At 35.5% G+C, this 11,568-nt stretch overlaps 1 protein-coding gene and 1 long non-coding RNA gene across 2 annotated transcripts; both read left to right on the forward strand.

Annotated features, from left to right (window-relative positions):
* Positions 1-598: 598 nt before the first annotated feature.
* On the forward strand, positions 599-5,825 carry LOC114531287 (cholinesterase-like). Its single transcript, XM_028552921.1, has 8 exons — positions 599-630; positions 1,207-1,322; positions 2,317-2,469; positions 2,558-2,688; positions 3,187-3,337; positions 3,841-4,673; positions 4,927-5,027; positions 5,549-5,825. The coding sequence occupies exons 2-8, from the start codon at positions 1,253-1,255 to the stop codon at positions 5,823-5,825; spliced, it is 1,716 nt and encodes a 571-aa protein (XP_028408722.1). The 5' UTR covers positions 599-630; positions 1,207-1,252.
* A 3,362-nt stretch (positions 5,826-9,187) lies between these two features.
* Positions 9,188-9,937, forward strand: LOC114531349. The gene is made up of 2 exons (XR_003687844.1): positions 9,188-9,295; positions 9,498-9,937. It is a non-coding gene; the product is annotated as an uncharacterized LOC114531349 (long non-coding RNA).
* The last annotated feature ends 1,631 nt before the right edge of the window (positions 9,938-11,568 follow it).

The raw sequence follows: 11,568 nt of genomic DNA on the forward strand, positions 1-11,568 counted from the left end.
ATAAAATAGACGTACTGCAACTAGCATTATATCTTAGTTGTTCTTTAACAATTTTATCTCAATTTTAGCTGACGTTTTCTTTAGGAATTAATACCACGAAATAAGTTTCTAGACTAATTACGAAACTCTTCTCTAAACTCACCGAGACACAATCACTAATAGTACGCTATTAGAGCGGCTTTTTTAAACTCACTGAGACACAATCACTAATAGTATACGCTATTAGCCGCTTTTAGTCAAAATATCTCATCATTTTCATGAACAAAGCACGCCATGACAAAACTGAAAAAAGTTTTATCATAATTTTAAAAGTTGTGTGAACCAGATTGGAAAATTTTGTATACTGAATGGAACACCGACTCATATCAACAACAAATTTTCGCCATAATCCTCAGGTAGGCATGGCTTGCGCCTACTTTGCATGTACTGATTGATGATTTAAAAAAATTGACAGAACAATAATTAATGATTCCGAAATCGACCTCATTCAGTCAAATGACAGGCCTTTTTGTCAGACTTTTATGGTGAAAACCTAGCCGTATGTATAATATATGATATTTGCAGCGTCAGAAGGTCGGTTTCTGTTTTTTAGGATACTTTTTATGTAAAGGAATTGGTTTTATCAAGCAGGTAAGTTTTTTAATGAAATAATCTATCTTTCGTCGACGAAATTAAATCCTCGTGTTCCGGAATGTTGATCGAACTGGATCGTACAAGGATATTTTTTTATTAGTACAAGCAGGAAGTTAGAACATTCAAGCTGTAATATTGCGTGAACAATGTTTTCATGAAAGTGTCACAAGTTGTGAATATACTATAGAGATAAAGTTGATTATTGAACAACACCCAAGACTAGCACTCATGCCCTACGCATTAATAATCGCGCTAGTTAACAGTAAAGAACTAAAAGACTATCAGTCTATCATTCTCACAAGGTAATAATCATGAACTGAGAATTGTTGGAAGATTCGTAATTATCTATACGTTCATGTCAATCGCTTGCGCGGCATTTTTTTAGGCTTGAGTAACTGCCAGGGTAACTCAAAATATGTATAGCTATGCTAAATATTTGCGACTTATATGGTGTTAGAGCATTTTTTATCAGAAGTTTTTAAAGAAGATGTAATATGATCGAAATTGAATTTTATACATTGCATGGTACATGCAGCCATATGTTGATCAACTCTTTTTTCTTCCATATTACAGCGCAACCTCGTACTTAGTATAGGACCTTTTGAATTTGACTTTGAGTATGTTGACCGTGATTGTCTATCTGCTTCTAATAACACCTTTTGTAACGTCATCCATCCATCAAGCAGAAGGTAAGAGCCTAGAGATCAAATGTCATATATGCAATATATCGTTCTTCACTAAATTCACATTACTCGCTCGCCGATGGTTTCATCAATATACACTTAATGTATGCTAAAGACGAAAATAGTGATTTGTTATATATGAACACTTTACAATCAACAAATCACAACCTATGTGGCCCTAAAATATAACAAACAAGCCTTCTCAAGTCTTCGCATGCAACCGAAGATTAAATCTCTTACAACAATATATTTATTGTGAAATTTCATTTTTTTTAAATGAATGGTCACATTGCTAAAGGCTATAAGGGTGACCACGGCATTTTGACTTCCGAGTGGTTTTCTATCCTTTTTTTTCTATTAAAAGTTGTATTTCATCACTTGACAAGCTTGAGAAACGTTCTTTTTTAGTTTTCGGCTCCAAAGCTGTTTTATATGTTATGAGAATAAACGGGCAACAATTTTTCACCGGCAGGAAACATTGCATTTATTTAAAGTCACGTGATTACGAATGAACCAATCACCTTTAAAATACACAGCGCCTATATAATTATAACAATAGCACTTAGGCGAGTTCCTGGCGTAAAAGCTTTAATTAATATTTTCAAATCTATATATAGCAGAAATGTCAACTCAAATCTTAAGTTTTCTTATACATATTGCGTGCATGATCGAAGGTAAGGCTCAACAATATGATATCGTCAAAATTATATAATATCGAATCCAAGTTCATCGACTAAACTAAAAATCAGAAAACAATGAAATTTTTATAAGAACACAACTACCCAAGAAGAACCCAAGTACATGAAATAAGTCACCGCATGAGGTGTTTTAAAAAATGCGGTGGAAAAGATTAAACACGTTTTGCAGGGAGATTTCTCCCATGTTTCATGTGGAATATTTAAACATTTCTACAACAATCCTTTTAATAAACCCTTTGAATGATTATTAACTGAAGCCCTTAACTCCTCTGGCTCTGCATTCATATAATTATTTTTTGCAGTGGTACAGACGCAATCAGGTTTGATACAAGGCATAATCCAGTCTTCCAGTTTAAATGGAGTCAGTGTCCAAAAATTTCTTAATATCCCGTATGCCGAAGCTCCTATTGGTGAACTAAGATTTGAAAAACCTCGACCAAGAACACCCTGGAACGGTACCACATAAATTCCTTTGAATTTCAAGGCTGATTCGCTTCAAGTAATATTCCAGTTGAAGTATTACCATAAGTATTTCTATTACAGGGACCTTAAACAGCACTGAACAAATAATCGCGTGCATTCAACCAAATCAACTTGGTCTGACCATCACAGAAGACTGTTTAGTCCTCAATGTATGGACGCCATTTCCTCGTCCAAAAAATGCGAGTGTTATGGTGAGTTTTTTAATTCAGTTTTAATTATTCGGGCTTAGATTAAAACCCAAAACTAGGTCGACCAATAAACATGATTTCTCATGTTACCTCGACCATCACTTTTTTATTTTAAGTAATGTTTACAACACGCACGGCCATATTGTATTGATTGTATATATTCAATACAACACGGCCACGAGTGTTGTAAACAACCTGTGAAATGAATTTGTAATCAATAAGATTGGAATAGATATGCGAATCAGTTACAAACGCTAGTGTTTTTATTTTTCCGATATAACCCCTAGTGTTTGTAACTGATATTGCATATTTATCAATCTAATTTTTACAGGGTGCATGTGCATGTAACCTAATTCACGAAATTTAGTTGCATGAGTGTAAACCTCATTAGTTATGAGGTTTGACTATATTTCACAATATACAGGAGTAAATGTTCTTTTCGTTTGTCTTAGTTTAGCTTGCAGCTTTTTAATACTTATATACTATTATATGTTTCGTCAGGTTTGGATACACGGTGGAGCATTCCGTTTTGGGAACTCCGGCGAGACCCAAGGTCCAAATATGGTGGCTGTTGGTAATGTCATACTAGTCGCTATCAATTATCGGCTCACAGCTCTAGGATTTCTTTCAACTGGGGACGACAGGATTAAAGGTCCGTTAATACTCAGTGCATAATTTCATCACTGATAATCCTGCAATAGTGATGATCTTTCACGTTTTGCAAAAACATTAAGATGTTTTCAATTTTCATCAGGAAAATATTGTAGTTAATATCCATCTCTTACTATAAACGGTGCAACTCAAGACATATGCAGTTTCGCTATTCTCCCTTCTAAAATAATCAGAATTTTTCGATCTAACGAAATTTTTCGCTCGATTTTCTTTTCAATTGTGAGAATTCGACCGTAGCGGATTCCCTTCCCCGGTCACAAGTGAAAAGAAAATCGAGTGTTTTGATCGATGGATGGTTGCGACCGTTCAGAACTCCGAAAGCTAAAAGTAAGATGTCACTTCACGCGAAAAATATCGCTAGTGGAAAATCATTTAGTTTGTCGACAAGATGGATATAATTGACTAGGTCGATATTTTATCCCCAAGACGAAAAATTTTAACTAAATGAGTTATACCAAGTGCATGATTTTTCTTCCCATTCAGGTAATTTCGGTCTTTATGACCAACGTTTGGCGATCAAATGGGTTAAAGATAACATCGCTAGTTTTGGCGGGAATCCTAATTCGATCACATTATTTGGCGAAAGTGCGGGGGGTGTAAGCGTATCGGCGCATACCTTGTCTAAAGAAAGCTGGAAGTATTTCGATAAAGCAATCTTGCAAAGCGGAAGCATGCTTATGCCGTGGGCTATTACGACTGATGCCCAGATTAAAGATGGGTTAAAATGGTTCCTGGAGAAAGCCAAGTGTAATAATGATGATAAAATACTCACGTGTCTTCGAAACGTGAGTGAAAGTAAATGGAAGAAGATTTTGGATAGCGATGGTTTCTATGAGATATGGACCGGTCCTGTGATTGATAAAGAATTCATATCCGATCATCCCCAAAAATTATGGGCGAAAGGGGAAGTTAAAAATCAAAGTATTATCATCGGAATTACTAAGGATGAGTGGTTTTATATGGAACAAAAGCTTTTGAAACAATCGAAGAACATTAGCAAATATTTAGAATATTTCGAGACAAAATTGGAAGAACATTTCAAAAATTCGTCTAAGGCGGTGTACGACAAAGCGAGGGAACTTTACCAGCCGAAGTGTATTCCTTCTCACCTGGAGGCTTTGAAGCCGAGCGTAGCATTTGGATCGGATAGTTTGTTCATCTGTGATAGCAGACGCGAGGCTAAAATGAGAGCCACACTGATGAAATCTAAAGATGTGTATGTTTTTCAGTACTCGCATACGCCGTTGGTACAATACATACCTAACTGGTACCCTTATGGGGTGTACGGATTTTCAGCACATGGTCTTGATATTGTGGTAAGTCAAGTTGCCTTGAGTGTTTTTAAAGTAGCTCGATCCTTTGCGGCCGCATTTTGGTTCAAGCGAAGTAATACAAACGGTCATGCAGTAAAATAACTTTTGTGGAAAAGGTCCTCGTTGTTATTAACGAATGGCGTGCATAAGCTCAAATGACTTGTCTATGGGGCGCAGCCAAATCAGTGTATTCATTTTTTGACTGTTTTATCTCAGTTTATGGATTAATGGTCACACTCTTTTGTTACATATATAGTCAGTATTTGGTGCACCGATTAATAATACGAAATTCCGACCTGACGATCAAACGCTATCTATGAGAATGATATTGTACTGGACGAATTTCGCTAAAACTGGGTAAGTTCTAATGTATGTATATATAATGTTTGACGTTTTCATGTTATAACATTTTAGGCTTAACAAAAACACAGTAATCGAACCTGCGACGTATGTTGTTCAACTGATTGAGCTATATACATGTATACCACTTAATTTATATATTATAGGTAACTTCTAACCTGTTTAAGTTAAGGGTATAGAGCTATCGCTAAATTCATGAAGCGTCTTTTTGTGGTAATTCCTAGATGATCATGCATGCGATGGTATAAAAAATACAAAGTGTTGCATTAAAGACATATAAGTCTATATATACATACTTCAACAAGTAGACTGGACGATGCCATCTGAAGCAAGACACATGATATAACTGAGCACTTTCCGTATTTTGGTAGACTGAAGAAAGTTCAACTTTTTTTCATTTCCTGCATGCAACGAATTAGGAATTCCCCCACTGATTACTATAGCTTTTAGAATATCAATACTAGACTATTGAAGGAGTTTTGAAGCAAGATCAATAGAACCAGCATTTATTTTGACAGAGATCCAAACACTAGCACAAGAAAATTGCCATTCGTAGTAGACAACGTTGACAGCTTACCAGCATGGCCTCGGTATAACGAAGGGAAGGAAGAATATTTAGACATGGAAAGCTTTTCTCAGATGACCGTCCGAGCAAAATTGCGCGAAATGCATTGTGATTTTCTTATGGATCCGAAAGGATTTCTTGAACCACAAATAACAAATGATTCTAGAAAATATTCCCTTGCAGTTCCTGCCTTGTTTATAATTATTCAATTAACCCTGTTTTTTGCCTAATAAACAAAAGTCACCTTCTTGTTATTAAGAATGATAATCAACTCGAGTACTTGTGTTTGTGTTGTACGTGTTGTTGTTAAGTCAATAAGGTTCATTGTAGCAAGAGTTTTTACGAATTAAAATATATTCTTGAAATGAATATTGAAGTACCTTATTTACAGTTAATAGTTCTTAACTAAATCAATGAACGTTCATTGAACAGTATGAGGGGGGGGACATTTTTTGCCAATGTTCTGATGATGCAAAATTTCCTTATCAATTTCATAACTCAAAAATTTATCAAAAAAGATAACAAAGTCAAAGAAAACCAATAGCATGCATTTAAAGTTATTTGTCTATCGAATTTGTGTGTTAAAGTTTTTGTTTGTTTTTGTTTGTAACACACAAACTGCCCTAGAGTATTCATACATATATATATATATATATATATATATATATATATATATATATATATATATATATATATATATATACATATAGGCATCGCTACTCTGAGTCTTATGCCAAGAGTGGCTATCAATCAGGCGACTAAATTTCATTTTCAAGTCAATAAACTGGATTGTAGCAAAAGTTTAGAGTTTATATAGCTACTAGAAAAAATCCTATTATCCGACCAATCATAATATTATTAAAGTCATATTTGCATGAAATGATGATAGAAAACTCAGTACCCGTTGCCGACTGATATTGAGCTGGCAAATAGATTAAGATGAGTACGTCATCATATGAGTACTTCAATCTCCAACTTCATATTAATGTAATATCAAAAAATTTTTGTTCGCCGGTTTATACTTCCTCTGTTATGAGCTAAACGCACAAAATTGTGTTTTCGAGCGTTTTACTTGAAGTACTGCACCAAGCAAAAATTCAACTAGACTCATGCAAGTCATCAATTAAATAATGAAAGGATTCTCGGCAATGAAAAAAGTGGGGAAATTCGGTTGGATAACAGGACATGCGTGATGTCATGTTTGTTTGTGTACTTAATGGCGCTGCCAGGCCAATAATCGGATATGCTGAGGAAGTTAATATAGGTTGTTATGAGATGATTTTGATTTATTTCTGTTATTTCTCATCATGCGAGGTATAGTTAAGGATCTTTACATTCTTTAAAACAACTGTTTTTTAATGAATCTGATCTTCGTGCTGTCTTCTTTTATGTTTCCTTTTCTTAATTTTTGTCATTTACTCGGCTGAGGCCACTCTCTCAGGAGGTTCTGTTGTTGTTCCCACCCTAGCTTTTTTTAAAATAATAGCTGATTTGGGGTCTGTTCGCGGTATCTGGAAAGTAAGGCGGTCCACCACCCCAATCGACGTTGTAGGTTAGTGTGTGTTGGTCGTTAGAAGCTTGGTCCAGCTTTCGTATTTTGCTTTCGTAAGGGTTTTAATGCACTAGTCGAGTTGGTCTTTTGCTTATTTGATCCATATAAAAACTTGTTTACAACTTATCATCAACTTAGGCTATAGCAAAATTATCAAACTATAACTCTGTGAACCATATCTCACAACTTAAACTATTTTCACCAATAATTATATCGAATTACGCTTTGTTCTTCACTGCATGCGCAAAATATAACAAAGAAATGATTGACACAAGCTAGTATCCGATTGGAACTTATGTGTTTCAGTCGTGACACTTGAACTTGGACCTTGGACGACGTACTAAACGACAGGAAAAGCAATTTGTGCTTGCGAAGGGCCACAATAGTAATTTCTTTTCATGTCATGTGAAGTTACATGTCCCCATCTAATTTCCTCATCGATAGTGACCTCCTAGGAAACACCTTAGCTTATGCGTATATGAAAAACATTAATCGTATTAGCACGAAAACTCGCATTAGTCAAAGTAATTTTGAAAGTATATGAAAATAACATTCAAAGCTATATATGCATGTTATCCATTTTTTATTTAAATTCAATTAATTACTTAGAGGAATATTGAAAACCTCCTTAGAAGTTTTAAAAGTCGTCCACGTTCTGTTTATAACCCCAAATCCCTGGTTTTGTGGTACAAGGTTTGCATTTCAATTAAAAGCACCGAGCGTTACAATTACTTCAAATTGGCCTGTATAATATATGCCTACATGTTATGCCTACATGCGAATGTTTGCTGTTGCAGAAGCCCATAGCTGAATTCAATATACTTGTTTGTTATTACAAATGCACACAGCTGAGAAAAATGACTCGAACACCTTAATTTTATTTATCTATTTTGGTATGTTGGCGGCGGATGTTAAAAAACCTATTTCGTTGCCTGATTTGGAATATATTAAATACTCAAGAGTAGCCGAATCTTCTACTCAATAAAGTTAATATCAGACACATAGGATGTTTGATTAAATGAACTTCCCTTATAAGCCGTGGGCACGAAACCCTTTTTAAGTGGTCTATTTTTGCCATCTGTAAGTAAGAGCGGCTCCGGAAACTACTTGTTACGACAGATAATTAACTGGCGAAGACTTCGAAACCACTATATCAATCTTTGATAAAAAGTTATATTTCCTTAGACCTTTTGAGCCGAAAACGACATGCTTTTGTCAAACGACATTGTTTGAGAAACGAGTCTGATTGGTCAAAAAAATAAACAAACGGCGTGTGTTTGTCGAGAATCCGGGGGGATTTCATGTCCCGCATCGTCCCACGATATTTTTCGGCAAATAGGCAAACGTTTTGAACATTTTTTGTAAATTTTCATCTGTTATTTAAAATATTTTTTATGGAATAACGTTGTTCGAGTATCTAAAATATATTTATGATATATTCAGGGATTCTCGTTGTTTTCATACGAAATTTTGCTAGTGAATTTCGTATGTATGTATGTGTATATTAGTACAAGAGTTTCCATCGTTCTCAATAACTATGTCTTTTCTGCTTCGCGATCACTGACGTCACTGAACTCACAAAGCAACCGGACTAATTTTTTTTAGCTATTTCATAAATGTTTATTGGGATTCCTATGAGTATAGAAATGTTTTTTTTAAATTGCCACATGTTAAATAATTCATAGGTATATACCATTGCTCTCAGTGTTCTTAAATATGTCAGATTTTTACTGTGGGGTAAAATGCTTTAGAAGACCGTGACAAAGAATATTTGAAGAGGATGATATAAATATTTCTCCCTTCTGTGTTCAAGGCATTTTTGAGGAAATATAATTCATCAAAAAACGAAAGCGCTGATTGCCACAGGGCTGATTGCCGTCGTGGACTGGGGAAGTGAACACACAGGAAAAAAAATAAAACGGATATTAGGTCAAATATAAAATTTTAAGTACTTGAAGTATCTGTTTGCAAGTAGAGATGAAAATTGTAATAACAAAGTACTCAAAGATTACCATACAAAATTTTCATTAGTCAAGCATACATATATAAGTAACTATTTGCCTGTCAGTGTTTTATAGAAGTTTGATCCAAGAAGTGTGAGTTAACAATTATTTAACGGTGAGCATCAGTAACTGTAGCGGATTCAGGGTAAGTCAGAATAAATTATACGATCTAATTTCAAAAAGACTTACAAACAATTGTGAAGTAATTACTTTGACTGGAGCTCGTGTTGTGCATGCAAGATTCATGTTATTTTAGACAATTTAGATTGTATTTTGGACGCTTGAAATCCTTCGTAAAAGGCTAAAAGTTGCTCGCAAACCGACCAACATTTTTTTCTGCGTTATAGATAGCGCAATGGTGTCTAAAGTTTACTTTCTAGTAATGTTGTTGGCCGCGAGCGGCGTCATTGAGGCTGTATTATTCACTTGTGGCCACAACTGTTGGCATAATAACTGGAGACATCGGGATTGGCAAGCAAGACGAGCTGGTCAGTACAACAGGAGATGTTCCTACAGGTACGGCTGGGGCGGAAGGTGCTATTGTTACGGGTGGCCAGCGTGCAAATAAACTGCAAGAACGAACTTATCAGCTTTACACAAGTATTGTTATCATTTTTTTCGCAAATATGTGCAAATTTAGCTATGTTTATTGTTGTGTGTAGAAATGTGTAGTGATTTGTGCCAGTGTAATAATGATTTAAATATCTCTCAAACTTTCTATTTTGTCCTGTTTAATTTTCTGACAATTATTAAGTAGCGGAGAAATAAATTACTGTGATACATTTTATATCTGCTGCACGCTTTATTGTTAAATTCGGGGTTCAGAATCCTCAAGCCTGTGAAAAATGTTTGGAACAATCTGCTGCATAAACTGCATTAATATTTTTAACACGTAATATAAGTGTACACATAATAAAGCTTTTGCTTTTTTTATGGGTAGTTCCTCGATCTTCAAAGACAGGTTAAGCTTTGCTGGGCCCATGGATAGTGATTCTATTATCCATGCTGGGCCTAAAAGCATATATCAATACTTCTTCGGTGCTCACACCATATAGTTAAAGCTGCTGCGATCCTCAATTGAGGGGCTGATGATGCTGAGTCTATATGCTTACATGGAACATCTAATCAATTTTAGTTCTATTCTAAATCAGTGCTTCTGACGAAAAAAATCAGCACCCTTCGCTCTCTTATTGTATTTTCTTTACTTAATTTCCTGTATATATACATTGTGTACAGCCTCGTCCCCGGCGCGTGTTTTATTAATCGGTGTTTTATTAATATTAATCGCGTAGTAATGTTTGTCTCGCGGGAGGACACGCACGAAGCGACAGCGTGGGGGAGAACGCGCCTGGCAGAAAATGTATTCAAGATGGCGGAAGAAACATTCGAAGAATCCGAAGATGTATTATGCGCGATTGCAGAAAATATAAGAATTTACCTTCAATATTCACTTTTTGAAACGATTTGTTAAGTTCTTCAACCATTTAATACTGTAATGCTGTTCTTATTCAAAGTATCAAAGATTATCAACAATGCAAATTTCACTTTTCGACACAAATTTCACTTTTCGAAACATTTTCTGCCAGGCGCGTTCTCCCCCACGCTGTCGCTTCGTGCGTGTCCTCCCGCGGACAAACATTACTACGCGATTAATATTAATAAAACACCGATTAATAAAACACGCGCCGGGGACGAGGCTGCATTGTGTACCAAGGTATTGACGAACTCATCATCCATTCTGGTGCCAGTTGTATTAAATTCTTTAACCACAATTTGCATAGCTAGTCAAATCCTATAGTTAACTCCGAAATACACGACTCTGATTGGCCAATTCTGCCCCTATTAATTACAGTTAAGACTTAACTAGTTCTTTATAACTGAGCCCTGAAGCTTAATGCAGTGGATGCAAGTGGGGTATTGTAAAGGTAATACTCGGCAGTCGATTTTTTTCGCTATGCTAATATTTTGGTGTTCATGCATTAATAATTGTGAAACAACCAACTTTCAAAGAAATTCAATCATTATAACTTAAATTTGCAAAAGGGAACTAAATCCTATATAGCTACGCCACATGGGTAATTTTCGGCTAACTCAGGTTGTACAAAGTGCGACCAGATCTGGTTACTTCTTTGCAGGTCCACCTAATTTTAATGAATACCACATTTAGATCAGGACAGTCTAACTGTATATTTGAGAAGTGACGTAAAGCGACTGTTGTGGACCCCCGTCAATAGTTCACTTGTTGTCCCCCATTGTTCCGCTAAAAGATTAAGACTCTTACTATGCACAATCTCTATCTTCAGTTACATATTTTGACACGGAATAAACCACAGAATAAACATAAACATAAACTCTAATTCATTGGTAAGAAAACCAGCAACGGGTAGCTAGCTATTTGTCTGTGGTGTTATTTCCATG

Source organism: Dendronephthya gigantea, unplaced genomic scaffold, assembly GCF_004324835.1.
Source record: "Dendronephthya gigantea isolate DGI-Jeju-01 unplaced genomic scaffold, DenGig_1.0 000070F, whole genome shotgun sequence".
Lineage (NCBI taxonomy): Eukaryota > Metazoa > Cnidaria > Anthozoa > Malacalcyonacea > Nephtheidae > Dendronephthya > Dendronephthya gigantea.

Coding starts and splice junctions, on each gene's coding strand:
- LOC114531287 (XM_028552921.1), top strand. CDS start 1,253: ATGTTGACCGTGATTGTCTATCTGCTTCTAATAACACCTTTTGTAACG. Junction 1,323..2,316: donor ATCCATCCATCAAGCAGAAG/GTAAGAGCCTAG, acceptor TATTTTTTGCAG/TGGTACAGACGCAATCAGGT. Junction 5,028..5,548: donor ACGAATTTCGCTAAAACTGG/GTAAGTTCTAAT, acceptor TTATTTTGACAG/AGATCCAAACACTAGCACAA.